The sequence below is a fragment of the Chenopodium album genome, chromosome 22 (genome assembly GCF_948465745.1).
Source record: "Chenopodium album chromosome 22, dcCheAlbu1.1, whole genome shotgun sequence".
NCBI classification, from domain to species: domain Eukaryota; kingdom Viridiplantae; phylum Streptophyta; class Magnoliopsida; order Caryophyllales; family Amaranthaceae; genus Chenopodium; species Chenopodium album.
In genome coordinates this window covers 37379427-37395953 of record NC_137855.1, presented here as the reverse complement: position 1 = coordinate 37395953, position 16527 = coordinate 37379427, and the positions used below count along the sequence as shown (strand labels likewise).

Below are 16527 nucleotides of genomic sequence, written 5' to 3'. Positions count from 1 at the left end.
CATAAGCTAAAAGCTTTCTCGAAAAAGCTCTATTCAAACTAAGGCCACGCTCAATTAAACCAAACCTAGCCTTTTCAAGTTTACGCTGCCTGGTTTCGACCCATCTCTCTCTTCTCCATTGAAGCGTACTCTAAATCCTCCATTGAAGCAGCTTCTGAGGTAAGGTGTTTATTTTTTATTTTAATTCGTTGAATTTCAATTACTTTCATATTCTAGGGTTTATCGTGATTTAATTGTCAGTATAGTCAATTTGGGGTTTTTCTAGGGTGGATTATTGAACTATTGGTATATTCATTGAAGTTATGACAGATTATAGTGAGCCATTTTGTTGATATCTCAAGCGAGTAGAAATTGATGCGATTATTGGAACCTAATTTTGATAATTGAGTAGAAATTGATGCGATTATTGGAACCTAATTACTGCTAATGTGTTGCGGAGCTTTGTTTGCATAATACTTTGGTGTCAGAACAAAACCATGAAAAATGAACCTTTTCTCCGGCCACCCCTCTTGCCCTTGCTTGGGACCGGCGTAACCCGAAAAAGAATCAAGGTTTTAGTGATGAACATTGTTATAATGAGATTATTGCTATTTGTAGGCGATTTGATATTTCCTTCTTACAAACAATGGGTTGTTTGGTTTGGCTAGCTAGTGAGAATGATTGAAGCTTAGGGTCGAAGTCGGTGAAGTAAAATCCTAAGTAAGGGATTGGGATTAACTTTCAGCTGGTAATATCTGATCTAGGTTAGATTGCTCGGACAATTGCGAGTGAGACATGCTTGAAGAGTTAGCAGAGGTGAGACCGTGAAATTTTCATGTGAAGTCAGGGTATTACATTTGTATAATTGGGAATAGTACTTGCTTGCTGAATAGTGATCTCAATTTCGAAACTTTCTTGACCTTTGGACCTGGAGATAAAGGGGGATAACTTTGTGGTTCTGGAATTTAGACAGGCTCCTCAGAGCAGAGTCACCTGGTTTGCAAAGAATGTGTGGAGAGAGAGAGAAAAAGGGGGGGGGGGGGGTGGGGGGGAGGAGGGAGAAAGATAGAGATTGCTGAAGTATTATCTTACCCCAATATGATTGTGGGAAAGATCTGTAGGACTTCTTTATTCTTTTCTTGTGAAAATTTTGAATTATCCTTGGTTCCTTACTCGGCAAGTCAGAAAGTTAACTTATGGAATTATCATAGTGATCAGGGGTGAATTATTGTAGGCCTTTAATAACAATGTAGATTATTAGTGTCACTCTTTTGCTTCCTTTTATTTGTGGATTTTGCATGAAGTTCAATAATGGTTGAGGTATTTTACCTGTGAGGCTGTGACCTCTTGTTCGATTAAGAGGTTCTGATAGTATATTAATAGGTTCTTAGTATGTGAAATGTGATTATTTGGTTGGATTGCACAATGGAGGTATCTTTCGTTGAAGCCACCACTTGTCCATTATTTTTTTAGTTAGCTAAGGTGTCATTGTTAGATTCTATAGTGGTTTTTAGGCAAGTACAATTTGGCTCCATACTTCTATTACTTTATATATCATCTTCCAAGTTAAAGAATTAAAGATGATTGCTTTGGCCGTCTCTAAATATTAGTGGTTGTTTGGTTTCAAAGGGATTCAATTAGGAATCAGCACCTACATTCTTGCTGCTTGGTTGTACAATGTTATGATCCCCCACCTCTATCCAAGGAATTGAGTTAGTTCTTGTTGCGTTTTCAATAAACATAATTAAAAATTAGAAGGGTACCTACCTTCACCAAATTTCCCTTAAACCAGGCCAGTGCCAGAGACCGAGAACTAACACCACCATGTACTGCTAGACTCACTCCCGTGGGTTCTGCCAGTGTTGACACCATTTATACCTGTCTCATCAGTACTGGGAATCTATCTACCCTCACAGCTGTTGCTGGAGTCACTTCTGTCACTATCGGCAAACATCAGCCCCTGTTGCCACCATTATCCAACCTTCCCCTAACCTAGGTGTCTAGGACACTATCTTACCGAGTCAAACTCATTTGAAAAATGACTGTACAGAGCTTTGTGGACTGAACTACCAAAAGACCACCCGTAAAGGAGATGGGGGGGGGGTAAAAAGTTGATCTAAAAGCAAAAAAACCTTACCGGTAAGATGGTAACCTATCTCAATCAAGACAAATTTTTAAAGTGAATTTTAAATAAGTAAATATGGCCTGAATCTTGACTTTTGGGGGTTCCAGTTGGTATAAGTCAAATACCAAAAGTCTAGTTCCAGTTGGTTATATGGCGAGGTAATATTAGAAACACAACACTGTGATGCAACAATCAATAGCAGCAGCTGGGTCCAGGCTGATTAGGGAAATAGCTGCTGAGGTTGGTGAGTTGAGAGTGCTGGATCAAGTGATATGAGCAGGAGCAGTTGATATTGAGGGAAGCAGGTTTACAGGAGGAAAATAAAATAGTGGACCGAAGTTTTCCACTACGGTTTATTTTGTTTGAGAAACCAAACTATATAAAAGGAAATTAACCAAACAGAGATGAATCATGCTGTCCCTTAGTTACATTACTCCACTAATTTATAGATTGTTATTTTTATGGGTTTTTGATGAATTTTCCTGCATTTTTTTTGTTGTTTCTTTGTATCGACATTCTGGTAGTGAAAGTCATATTTTCTCATTTCCAGGGCAGGTGCAGACAGTTTCTTCAGTGTCACTCAGTGAAGCTAAAAGCAAGATGCTGGCCACTACAAATAACAATGAAAGTGCCTTATCTGTGGCTGGCCCTAGGCCAATGGAGTGGTCCACTGTGCCATACAATGCTCCTCAGGCCCCTGGGCCAAATGGGAGACAGCGCACATCAAGTTTGGAATCACCAATCATGCTGTTGACTGGTCACCAAAGTGCAGTATATACCATGAAGTTCAATCCCGAAGGAACAGTCATTGCATCAGGCTCACACGATAGAGAAATTTTCTTGTGGAACGTGCATGGTGACTGCAAAAATTTTATGGTTTTGAAGGGTCACAAGAATGCTGTCCTTGATCTTCATTGGACCACTGATGGAACCCAGCTAGTTTCAGCTAGTCCTGATAAGACAGTAAGAGCATGGGATGCCGAAACTGGGAAACAGATAAAAAAGATGGCCGAGCATTCCTCATTTGTTAACTCATGCTGTCCTGCTCGGAGGGGACCACCTCTTGTTGTCAGTGGGTCAGATGATGGAACTGCAAAGCTTTGGGATATGCGTCACAGGGGTGCTATTCAGACATTCCCAGACAAATACCAAATAACCGCTGTTTGTTTCTCTGATGCATCTGATAAAATCTACACTGGTGGGATTGACAATGATGTCAAAGTGTGGGATGTTCGCAAAAATGAAGTTACTATGACCCTCCAAGGCCACCAGGATATGATCACTGGGATGTCTTTGAGTGCTGATGGATCTTATCTTCTCACCAATGGTATGGACTGTAAGCTTTGCATTTGGGATATGCGTCCCTATGCTCCTCAAAACCGTTGTGTTAAAGTTTTGGAGGGTCATCAACATAATTTTGAGAAGAATTTGTTGAAATGTGCTTGGTCTCCTGATGGTAGCAAAGTCACTGCTGGAAGTGCAGACCGGATGGTTTATATTTGGGATACAACTACTCGGCGTATCTTGTACAAGCTCCCTGGCCATACTGGCTCTGTGAATGAATCTGTTTTCCACCCAAGAGAGCCTATTGTTGGATCATGCAGTAGTGACAAACAGATCTACCTTGGGGAACTGTAAACTGGTGTTTCTTTCTTATGGCAACACATTCAACATTGATGTCACAGAACGGTGTAACTGATTTCATCTTTTAGGTTAATTCATGTATTCACAGGAGACAGGTCTAGTCTAGCTAGTTTTACATAAGCAGGGAACTTGATGCTTTTGTAGAGAAAATTCTGTGATGCTTCAGATTAAGTTGAATTGGGAATCCTGCTTTTTTCCTGTCCTCTTAAATTGGAATATGTATGCAATGACTGTTGTGGATTTTCAACAAGTTAGGATAAGTTGTTATCACTTCAGAGTTCAGATGGTGTTACCTGATGAAAATTTAGTCAATTTTTGAAAGAAAGTAATTTCCAAAATGGATAGATGAGGGGAACACTAGATGTAATGGATAGGTTGAGATTGTGTATTCAAAAACCATTGACTCATCGATAAGCAAACTTAAAAATGTAATAAGCAAATTGACATTATTTTTTATCTTAAAAATAAAGTCGTGCGTAAAATTGCCTATTTTAAAGTTATGACATTTGAGATACACACAAGAGTAACTACAGTTTGTAAACATGGCATACAAATTCATTTAATTTTTCAAGCCAAATCAAGCATTTAAACAAGTTTAGTTTCTTTCTTCAAAAAGAATCAAGTTTAGGTTAGTTTAGGTTCTCTCGACTCTTGTATACCATTTTTTAGAACATGGTTGCTAGGATAGGAGGGCTTTTGAAATGTTTGAATAACACTTTGAGGATTCAAAGGTAAGGATTGAAAATTAGTTGTTGGGAATTAATAAAAGTATGACCGATACCATATTTTAGTTGTTGATGAGAATTGTAATTATAATACAGAGTAGAGTGTAGTTGTGTAAATTCATATTTTGCTCCCCACCAAATCTTCTCACGGGCATATTTTTGTCTATGAGTGAGTTATCTAAAAGAAGCCTTAAGACTAAAGATGGGCATGAGCAGAGCTATCTGTGTAGGCTCACGTGTCGTGTTAGTGTGCCTCATGGTCAAGCGAACTATGCTTGTAATGAACCAAAAATAGCCGTGTTGAGTCAGACTCATGCTAATCTTTTATAAATGAAGCCCATGCACAACCTGACCTGCGTGTTGTGCAGTGGGCTACCTTAAATTATATGAAGTATATTTTTTTGGGTATTTGGTTAAAATAAGCGGGCTGAAATATGAGTTGAAATGTCGTGCTCGTACCAAATTTATAAATGAAGGTCATTCATAGCCGTGACTCGTGTGTGCCGTGCCAAGCTTATGGCGAGCTCGTGCCAGGGCAGCCCGTTTTTGTACTGTGCTTAACCGACCCGACCCATTTCTATCTCTTAGCAAGCCTATGAGCACCAAGCCTATGACCAATTGACCATTGATGTTATCTAGATTTGACGGTTGACAATATGTGCGGGTCTTTAAACACCTTCATTCTCCAGTGAACCTGCACCTCTCTATCTCCTCCATTGAAGCGTGCTCTAACTTCTCCATTAAAGCTGCTTCCGAACTTTCTTCCCCTCACTTTGGAGCTTTTCACTTTCACGCTGCACCCATCTCTCTCTCCTCCATTGTAGCTACTCTGAGTTCTCCATTGAAGTGCCTCCTGAGCTTTTTCATTCTCATTGAAGCTGCTTCTGAAGTAAGATGTTTTTTTCATGTTTATTTAATCAGCGAAAATCAATTTTACAATGTGGGTTTTAATTTCATGTTATTGTTAATTTGATTGCCAGTCTTGTCAATTTAGGGTTCTTTTAAGGTGGAATTTTGATCTATTGGTTGTAATTGCTGAAGTTATTTGAGCTTTTAACCTGCGATTTTGTTGCCAGTATTTTGTTATTTGCAAATTATGTTCAAATTCTTAAGTGAGAAGGTAGTGGGTGAGAAAATTTAATCAATTAGGATGACATTATTTGACAGTTTGTCATATTGAATTAGGATTTGATTGCATAGGGAAAGCAGAATAGGAGGAATGCTGATTATAATTTTGTTGATGTCGTAGCAAAATTCGAATGTGTAAGTGTATAGTTCCTTGATTGGCTCTTTCACATTTAGTGAGTTTAAGTAAGAAATACTCTCAATTGATGTTCAAGATAAAACTTAAGTAACTTCAACTCTTCATTTTGTTCAATGTACCAATTTTCAGATACCCGACACTCGGTCAAGGGTATGATGAAATGGGTTCCATCATTTTAAACCACCTATCTTTACTAAAATATGATGAAATGGAGATGGAAGGAGATCAGAAAGTTATGTTAGAGTCTTAACATGGGTTTGAGATTATAAAATTGAAAGAAATCATCAACCTAAAATGTTTGTAAGTGTATTTGTAACTTGCAAAGAACATGTAAAAGTTTAGAAATTGCTCACACATCTCTGAAGTTTTAAGCTTTGATGTGAATTGTATCATTTTTATGTACCCGACATTCATACCCTTTTTTTATTAGCATAGATTAAGACTTTGAGGAAGTATAGAAGGTAAAATGTTTCCATTCAGTGTTTAATAATGATATATAGGCTAAGAAAGTTATTTGATGCCCTATGATGGGATATTTTGAAAGAAATTTTTTTGAATTTTTTTTTTGAAAGAAGACATTATTTTGATTTTAATTACAGTGTATAGTTATCTTACGGGAGGAGATTCTTTAGATTGGGTGAACCAGTCTCTACGACTCTGCCCTTTGTGATGAAGGATTGTTTATTAGTATTTGATCAAGCGCTTTTCATATTAGTATATTGTATATTTCTGTTCTTTCTTTGCTAGGAGTGGAACAAGATGTACCTTGTATCTTTGGATAGAATTGTCAAAACGGTTAGAAGCTTCCCAAAAAGTTACTTTTTCCATTTTGGATGCATTTCCCTAATCTGAAAGTTTCATATTAGTTGCTCATAATCTTTTCCACTAATTGTCTCTCTTTATCTCTTTCTTCATCACATGGTTCCGTCTTTTTTTTTTAATCTCTTTTCACATGGACTCCTTAATTTGAGTGCCTTTCCCCCATGTAGAAATTAATATAGCAGGGGAAGTATAATTTTGTAATAGTTGCGAAGGTTGAGAGCATGCATAGGAACTTCTCATGGGTGTCTTTTGCCAACAAGAAAGTAACACATATTGTTGGTTAGAATGAAAAAATCTGTACTAAGAGAATTACGGGTTTAAAAATTGAAAATTTGCACCTTGCCTTATATTATCGCAATTTTGAAGCACATGTTAACCTTAAGACTAATACTGTAAAGGATTTTTTATTTTTTATCCAAGGGAGGTTTTTGCACCATTCACTCAGCTACAAGCTATTTTAGAGTCGACATGTAAGTTGGAAGTCCTTTAGGCTTATTTGGGATTCTTTCCTTTTTAAATGTAGGCTTATGATGTCGTATGTGTTTAAATTACAGTTTCTGACTGGAAGCAGATTTAGGTGTGTGTTTAGGTATATTATAGTATTATAGATAGCAGCTGCTGTAGTGCTGTCTGCTGTGAATGTGATGAAAAGTTTAGGCACATTACTGACCTATTCTGTCTGTTTAACTGGTCACAATCATGTAAAATCAAAGGATGGCTTACACAGTTAAGCTTAAATTCTTAGTTGTTGACTTGAGAACTTGAGAAGCACCTTTAGTGTATCTTAGTAATAAATAGATGTGGAATTAGGTTTAGAAGATCTGTACACTTGTACAGTGTGCTGCAGTCATCTCTGCTACAGTTTATCATATCTGATTTACAGGAATGGGAAAATTTTCCATATCAGAGCAGTCCTCATATTTTCTTGCAGATGTGTAAATTTAAACTCCAGTCCTGAATAAGATTGCTCTGTTGCTGTATGAAGAGGAGAATCATTGGAATGATGTATGATTTAGGGCCTTCAGTTTTTATTGTTCATGTTCAAATTGTTCTTTCAGGGTATTTCATAATTGATGCAGGTCTCCTTCTGCTGTCGATGATAACATAACTTTTTTGAAGAAAATCAATGATAACATACTTAGTTTTGTTGCAATTTTATACCCAATTATCTACTAGTACTGTTACTAATGTAAGTATTTTTAGCTTCTATTGCAGACTCAAATTTTGTTCGATTGATGTTGAAGTTGATGTAATCAATCAGTAAGATGGCATCAGTATTGTTTAGAGGGTTGCAAATTCGTCCTCTTTGCATTTATCCATTTTCTCTGTTGACTAAAAAAGCAGGTGTTTTTTACTGCACATCTAATAACTTACATACCCAAAGTGTAACAACACAAGATAAACCTAAGTCATCGTCAAAAGTTGTAGCTCGAAACCACGACAAAACACTTGACAAATTTTTAAAAGACTATGAAGCAATCATTGGTATAGAAACCCATGTGCAGCTCTCCACTGTTACCAAGGCCTTTTGCGGATGTGATTACAATTATGGTTCAGAACCAAACACCAATATTTGCCCTGTTTGCATGGGCTTGCCTGGTGCCTTACCGGTTTTGAACTCCAAAGTGATTGAGTGTGCAGTGAAACTTGGCCTTGCGCTCAATTGTCAGCTGTCCTTAAATTCAAAGTTTGACAGGAAGCAATATTTTTATCCTGATTTGCCAAAGGGGTACCAGATCTCTCAGTTCGATATTCCCATAGCGACTAGTGGGTATATTGACTTGGATCTCCCACTTGAGTATGGTGGTGGACATAGGAAATTTGGAATAACTCGAGTCCATATGGAAGAGGATGCAGGGAAACTACTCCATACAGATGGTGGAAGTCATTCTCAGGTACTCGCTTCATCATTTTTTGGCAATCGCATATTTCTTAGCTTATTACAAGTCAAGATCTCTTATTAAGACAATTCCATGTTTGAAGTTAGTATGAGAAGTTCCTTGGTATAGGTAATAACTTAAGGTATTTCTGCTCTTAAACTTTTCAATCAATTACGAATTAGTTTCAAGCATTCAACGCTTGGAATGAGGACTTGATAGATCCAGTGGTTTTCTTATTATGATTTAAGTATGTATAATTGGTTTTCATCTTCTCCCTCTACCGGGGGGGGGGGGGGGGAGGGGGGGTGCAGAATTCATTGCAATTAAGTCGGAACATACAGATGCTCACTCTTCACTGGTTTTTCATTGTCTCTATAGCTGCTCAGCCTTAAATTCACTTTTTACCAATAGATTAAAGGTCCTGTTCCATCCTAGAATGAGTTAAGAGAATATATTATAATATTTAGGAATTCTGTTTTTGAAGACTCCTGTTTCTGGCTGTTTCCAAAGAAATTTTCATTGTCTCATTGGAACTGTTGATGTCATTGTAGACTATTCCAAAATTTTACCAGCATCATGGAATGTGAAAATTATTGATGAGCAATTTGGTGGGTTATGTACATATAGTTTTTATGAGGTTTTTGGTACTAAACCATTTGATATCAAGCCATGTCCAGATTGAAACTGAATTCAGTGCGTGAGTTATGAAGCTCTTTTTTATCTATAGATTGCTGGGATTTAATGCTATTTGCCTTCTGCAGGTTGATTTAAATAGGGCTGGAGTACCTTTACTCGAGATTGTCTCTGAACCTGATATGAGAAGTGGTATAGAAGCTGCAGAATATGGTGCAGAATTGCAGAGATTAGTTAGGTACTTGGGTGTGAGCAATGGTAACATGCAAGAAGGTTCACTGCGCTGTGATGTTAATATATCAGTCCGTCCAAGAGGGCAAGTGGAGTTTGGTACAAAGGTAAGTAGATTGGACTCTTTTCCTCACTCTACGTGAGATTCTTAGAATCTTAGGTGCCTGATATTCTGTGTATGTGCTATTGAATTTAAGCATTGGAAGCACAATATTGCAATTAGTAGGTGATATTCATATTTCATATCATCAAGCTGCTTGGCCCAAGGTTTCAGAATTTGTTCATTAACATACAAATGGCCAATCAAATTTGTTGACCAAATATGCGAATCACAATAGATCTTGGAAGGGATAGAGAGCAATTAATAATTTCACAAGAAAAAGAGAGATTTTTTTTTTTTAAAACATCTTTACTTGTAGGTCTGGATAAAAACATGGTATTCCTAATCAATTTTATTATTTTATTGCTGTTAGTAGCTTATAATTAGACCAATTGATTTACATTCCACTAGGATATGTGATCCTCATTCACATATTTGTTCTCCTTACATGGAAGATAGATTGTCCTGTATTATGAATACTGTGATAACTTTGTGCATTATAACTGTCAACTGAAATGGAGGGTAAGATATTCAATATTTTCTTTTTTTTGGGGGTGGGGTGGGGTGGGGTGTTGTGGTGGTAGACTGTTGAACTGTCATTTCCTTGGAATTCATCATAGCTTAAATGAAGACATTAAAAATGTACAGCATATGGCCTGACAATACATGATACTGGTGTAAAACACCTAATTTGACACTTTAAGTGGCGGTCAAACTTCTGATACGTAGATATTCATATGTTAGATTGGCATTGGTGCTAATCTGCAAATACTACTTAAATTTTTGTGTGTGTTTCCTTTCTTTCCTATTATTTTTGTACTGCATATCCAGTACTAGACAGTTCTAAAGAGGACCATTTAACATGATTACAAATAGCTTGAGGAGGAGAGAGAGATCTTGATGTTTCTGAACATAGTTGGGAATTTTTAACATGATTTTGCCTGGAAAATTATGAAATGTGGTGGAAATCTGGATTCTTTGTAAATGTTAAGGGACTACACTTGTGCTATAAGAACGGATTTTCTTCTTTGCTGCCAGAAACTTTGCTGGTTGCCTTTGAATTTTTATCCTAGCTGTCTTTTATAAAAGTTCATTTCTTTGGTCAAAATATGCTACTTTGTATAAACTGTATTCTGATTATGTTATTCCATTCCATTGCTAACAAAATTAGTCTTCATGACATAGCTGGGGCTTTAGTGATGAGCATATTCTTTTAATCATAGACTGATTATTTTCCAATTTTTACTGGCAGGTTGAAATAAAAAATTTGAACTCATTTTCAGCTATAAGTAGGGCAATTGATTATGAGATCACAAGACAAGTGCAACTTCATAACCAAGGACTAGGTGACCAAATTGTACAAGAGACTCGTCTTTGGGAGGATGGTGCTCAGGTTATTGCCAGATGTTGCTCCCCTTTTAGTTATTGAATAGAAGTAAGAATGTTATTGACCTGTGCTCTTTTTCTAATCAATTCCTACATCATGTCTCCCTGCTAGAAAACAGTAACTATGAGAAAGAAGGAAGGGCTTGCTGATTATCGGTATTTCCCTGAGCCAGACCTTCCAGAAGTAACTTTGACAAAGGAATATATCGAGGATATTCGTGGTTCTTTGCCAGAAATTCCAGAGTTGAAGAGACGGCGGTATGAACAAATGGGATTAAGCATGCAAGATGTGCTTTTTCTCGCCAATGATGTAAATGTAAGTATGATGATCCATTAATTTTCCACTATTGAGCTGTTTGTTATTACTTTTGTGAGTCGTAATCAATGGTTTACACCAAATCTAGCTACATCTTCTGGTTCTTGATCACTCAAATTGCTTATGTATCAAGATTATCAACATAGATAAGCGCACCACAACCACTGAAGCATGTAATTTTTGGATCAATTTTCAATTTTCCTTTCTAGAAGTGGGGTTACAATCGAAGTTTAATAATAAAAAAGAAGTGCAATGGCTATAACTCAAATTCCTGAAAGATGTAGGCTACTCATCCATTTCTGTAAAACATTGAAGGTATAATAGGAGTGTGCAAACTCTCTAATAAGAAAATCACGGAATATATCTTCATTAAAATCACACTATCTTCAAGACTGTTTTGATTTACTGGAGTATATATCTTCACTGGAATCACAAGGACATGACATGTTCAGTTTTGCAATGTTTATTAATCTACATTCCTAATTCATCTGGTGTACTAAAAGGCTCCATTTTTTTTTTCTTCTTATTACGCTTTTCTCTGTAATTTACCCAAAAGTTTGAAGCATGTAAATATTGTGTACAGTATGTCTAAAGCATTAACTTTCCTTTGATTAATTTTCTGCTGCCTAAAATGTATTTATTTTTCAGTATCTTGCCCATCGCTCTAACGGCTGTAATTCTTATATCTAAATGGGTTCTCAGATTGCAGAATTTTTTGATGCAACCCTATCTAAAGGTGCCGACATGAAGCTAGCTGCTAACTGGATAATGGGTGATGTTGCAGCATACATGAAGAATGAAAAGGTGTCCATAAATGAGATTAAGCTTACTCCTGATGAGTTGGCTGAATTGATTGATTCTATCAAAACTGGGACTATCAGTGGCAAAATTGGCAAAGAGGTGCGTTTTGTTATGTTGTTAGTGTACCTGTTGGGGTTTGACAGGCTTTATTCTTCACTGTGAAAGACTTTGTATAGCATTTCTTGCAGAGTTGCAGCTTTCTCAACAAAATGCTATCAATTCTGCTAACTTGGTTGTTATTGTCATACTTTTCTCAGTGATTATGCCAAGAAAAACATCCCCACTTTCTTATCTTCTGTATTAACTTGTCACTTGTCCTCTAATATCCAAAAAAAAATGTAAATTTCAGTGATATTGTTGTAGAAGAGGAAGTGAACCCACCTTAATAGAACAATGTCCTACTAAAATGCAATGAATTGATGTATGGGGGCACCAAGGTTTAGGCTTTACCCTTACAAGTTAGCTATGGGTAGCTTGGGGAGTTAGTTACGGAAGAAATTTATAAACAGAGAAGATTTAAGAGCGGAAAATCATGTTGAATGTTGACAAGTTTTTTGCTAATCTCTTAGAAAGTTGATTAGAGAGTGGGAAAGCATGTTGAATTCTAATCGAATCTTACCAGGAGTTGTATTAGTTGCCTTTGTTAAGGCTTTACTCTTATTTTAAGCATATTGATTCTCAAAGTTCTTAATTTTGTCTCTTAAGGTATGATATTGGAAAGTAATACTCCGTGTATATTTTTCCTGTTATTGTGCCCTTTCTGTGGCAAGGAGAGATTAACTGTTCCTTTTTGATAAGGAAAAGACTGAATATTAGCCTCATTTAGTGTTGCTTTTCTGGTTATCTTTCATGTTACTCTCATTTGCTTTGTATGCCGTTACACTTTGGCCAATTATTGTACTGTAGATATTATTTGAGCTTATAGCCAAGGGAGGAACTGTCAAGGGTCTCATCAAGGAAAAGAACTTGGTCCAGGTAAACAGTTTTGCTTATTTGTATAATTTTATTTTGAAATATATTTTTTCTCTTGACTCTTGTGATGGTGGGGAGAAGATATTGGAGATTATAAATTGCATTGTCAGATTGTTCATTTCTGTGATATGACACATTAATCTGGTTTCTTGGTATAACTTATGTTTCCAAGAATTTTTATTCAAATCTTATCCTATTGGCATGAGAAATTGAGAACTTCGCTTGCCATTTTGATTGCATACATAAGTGCATTATCTGATCTTATTACCCTTTGCATATACTGTGCCACTAGAAAATTGGAATTCTGAAATTGTAGGTTATGAATATGACCTATATATGATTGATGTGGTTAGTCAAGCTGCCGGAAAGTTGATCTTTTGAGATTTTGGCTTAATTTGCCTTTACATGTTATGTCCTTGAGTTGATCAATTTGTATGAAAAGTTTCACAAGTTGTCAAGTTCTAGGATAAGACTGATGTATTGTATTAAGATGAATCGAAAGTATCATAGCCAACTAGCCAAGTGAATATTATCCTGTGACTTGAGTAAAAGCCACCCCATCTATTATACTCTGATAATTAGGTCCCTAAGTATCATATGTCGACCAGTGTATACTCCAATTGTATCATATTGCTTTTATGATCTGTCCAACACTCTCAGAAAAGGGGGAAATTCCAAGAGACGAGTCTCTGGTACTGCCGTTAGATTCACTAATTCAGTGCTCTGTTATATTGAGAGTTAGGTCCAAGAATACTGACTAGATTGCTAGTCTCTACAATTCTGCATGTCATAAACTTAACAAAGTAACTTGTTATGCTTGCCACCATGTTTACTTCTTGCCTTGATGAACTTGCAGATTACAAATCCAGCTGAGATAGAGCAAATGATTGATAAAGTGCTTGCAGAAAATCCAAAGCAAGTTGAACAATATCGTGGAGGCAAAACAAAGCTGCAAGGTTTCTTTGCTGGCCAGGTATATCATCTTGTGAATTTGATGAAATCTTTATCCTGCTTTTTTCCTTGGATGTTTTTTTAATCATTGGATGGTATTACGTACATTATAAACTTTCATTTGGGTTTTGTAAAAACTAGATATTCTGGATGTGTAGGTGATGAAAGAATCGAAAGGCAAGGCAAACCCAGGTGTTTTGAACAAGATACTCCTAGAGAAACTTAATGCCAAGAGCTGATGTTTGTATACACAGGTATAAGTCAGGCCATTTTATTACTTTTGTTTCCAAAATTACATAATACTCACCACCTTTTTGCTCCTTGTAATTGCTTTTGAATCGCAGTTCCCATTTGAGATTTACTATGATTCTAACTCTGTTAGTGCTAGGAGTATTCTCTCGCTAAAACCAATTCTGAAGATGAACACACACAGTAATGACAATCAATGGGTGACAGACTTGGTTAATTATGGCTCAGCAAAGAACTATCGTAGGTCCAAGGCACTACCGCAGCCTCTTCTAGTGCGAAACTCTCAAGTGTCTTTAACCTTGGAAGTTTGTTGTTACCTTTTTAGATTTTGGTTCTTGTAAAATTGACGATAAGTCATTCAATAATGTTATATTAAAACAATATACTACATATATTGAAGAAATTTCACTTTTGCTCCGGCAAACTTGAGGTATCATAGTTTCTAACTACACTGGATTCGGTTGATGACAGGCTAGATCTTCATTTGAGTGTTTTAGTCACTGTTATATTAGGAGAATTATGGATTGTTTTCAGGTTCTATAAGCTCAAAATCAGTTATCATTAGTGGCTAATTATATGATACTCCATAATAGCTTGATTTAATGCTACATTTGACAGGCATTCACAAACTTAGATACTAATACGCAACTTTTTACACAAGAAGTTTTGAGATCATTTCATAGCTGCTATAAAATTTACTTTGGTTATTAACCGGCTTGCAAATTGTTAAGAAAAAGAAGGATTAATTTAGCTTCTTAACTTACAAAAAACTTTTTCATTCTAAGATGTTCGTGACAGATACTCTGTACAATCATGCTTGTACATTTGATGCTAGTCTTAAATTGAAATAAATCAAGTAATGCAATAAAATAGAACGATCACTTTCCCTACCATATCTCACCCAATCACCCAATTGCTCTGTATTATATTATCATAGTAATTCATACTAAATGAGGTTTTTTTTTTATTTTTATTTTTAATCATATACTCTTTTTTTTTTTTTTTTTTTTTTTTTGGAAGACTATTTTGTATTTACCTTATCTTTTTTACTTGTACTATAATTCTCAGATTATGGATTTTTCTTACAACCATTAACAAGGTATGATCTATAATCCCCATTAAAACTTTAGGTCCAAAACAGTGATCAACTTCAATCACCAAGAGCAAGGCAGGTAATTTACCACAGTAATTTCTTACAATAAATGAAACCCTCCATCCTCTCCCCAAGAAAAATTAATTTCTTTTTACACCAAAAAAATAAATAAAAATGCAAGAAATAAATACCTCTCTGAAAAATAGTTGAAGCAAGTCAGAAACTAAATTACTCCGTAAAAGATAGAAGCAGCCCAGCTGAGGCAATCTTTTGCTCCGACTTTGAGCAATTGAGGTGAAAGAGAAAGTCACCAAAATCTTACCATTTTTGCATACTATAGCTTACTTCCAGGTACTTTTTTGGTTCAATTTTATTATATCTTTACCATTTTTTTGCAAGATGATATCTTTATAGCTTACTTCCAAGCAACTTTTAACTTCTTTTTCCTGGGTTGTTTAATTTCAGCTTTTCTTTGATGGGGTATCTTCATACTTGTATTTCTGTTTTTGATCTGACATTTTTCAGATTGATTAACTTACTGTATTTATTATGTGTTGCATGTTCCCTCAAAAAAAAAAAAAAAAAAAAAAAAAAATGTGTTGCATGTTTGATAATAGGCCTTTTGGTACTGTATGTTCTTAACTATTCTCTTTTTTTTTTTTTTTTTTTTTTTTTTTTTTTTTTTACATCTTGTTTTGATTGTAAATTTGTAATGGTCTTGTGAGCTTTGTAATCCCTCTATTTTACGAGTATATTTTTATGGATGTCTTGTGCAATGAGCTTTGTAATCCCTCTATTTTATTCCATTAGTCCCAGATTGTTAAGCTCATTTCTCATTTTTCACTGAAATTAAGAAAATAAAAAAAAGTGTTAAATTGCGTTTGGAGTACGGAGTAAGGACTTGTTCTCTTACGTTAAAATTCAATTCAGTTCAGCTCAGTTCAGTTTAGCTCCTAATTTCCTTCTCTTATAAAATATTCAGTTCAGTTCAGCTTAGTTCAGTTCAGTTCAGCTCAGATGAGTTCAGTCAATGAGAACAGACCCTAATTGGGAATAATTACAAAAAGTACCACAATTTTGTTTTCTAGTAGAGCAAGAATAAAAATGCACTTTATTGGTTGTGCAATCATTAATTGTAGAGACCAACTATGGAGGGTATTTAGGAGATTTTAGTGTGAGGAAACGTAAAAAGTAGAGGTATAAAGTTAATTTTGCCCGAAATAAAGATTAATCTACGCATTCCAAATTAATGTTACATAACCATGAGACTTGAGTTTGTTTGAAGAAACAAATCACATCAAATTCTACCTCTATAAATAAAATTTGATAACAGTATGATTATTATCTGAGCAAAAG

The 16527-nt window shown here is 35.7% G+C and overlaps 1 protein-coding gene and 1 pseudogene across 6 annotated transcripts; both read left to right on the top strand.

The window, feature by feature from the left end:
* Positions 1 to 3952, top strand: LOC145605027 (uncharacterized; annotated as a pseudogene). 2 transcript variants are annotated; one of them, XR_014104997.1, is made up of 2 exons: positions 1 to 159; positions 2660 to 3952. The product of XR_014104997.1 is annotated as an uncharacterized LOC145605027, transcript variant X2 (transcript). The 2 variants fall into 2 exon arrangements; XR_014104996.1 differs by having other exon boundaries at positions 2655 to 3952.
* A 1181-nt stretch (positions 3953 to 5133) lies between these two features.
* On the top strand, positions 5134 to 14543 carry LOC145604704 (glutamyl-tRNA(Gln) amidotransferase subunit B, chloroplastic/mitochondrial-like). Of its 4 annotated transcripts, none has more exons than XM_081660626.1 (10): positions 5134 to 5362; positions 7775 to 8454; positions 9201 to 9410; positions 10656 to 10796; positions 10902 to 11105; positions 11808 to 12005; positions 12813 to 12881; positions 13735 to 13851; positions 13988 to 14083; positions 14218 to 14543. In XM_081660626.1, exons 2-9 carry the CDS (start codon positions 7825 to 7827, stop codon positions 14066 to 14068), a joined length of 1650 nt encoding a protein of 549 aa, XP_081516752.1. In that variant the 5' UTR covers positions 5134 to 5362; positions 7775 to 7824; the 3' UTR covers positions 14069 to 14083; positions 14218 to 14543. The 4 variants fall into 4 exon arrangements, with proteins under 4 accessions (XP_081516752.1, XP_081516753.1, XP_081516750.1 ...); XM_081660627.1 differs by having other exon boundaries at positions 14174 to 14543; XM_081660624.1 differs by having other exon boundaries at positions 5135 to 5362; positions 14212 to 14543.
* The last annotated feature ends 1984 nt before the right edge of the window (positions 14544 to 16527 follow it).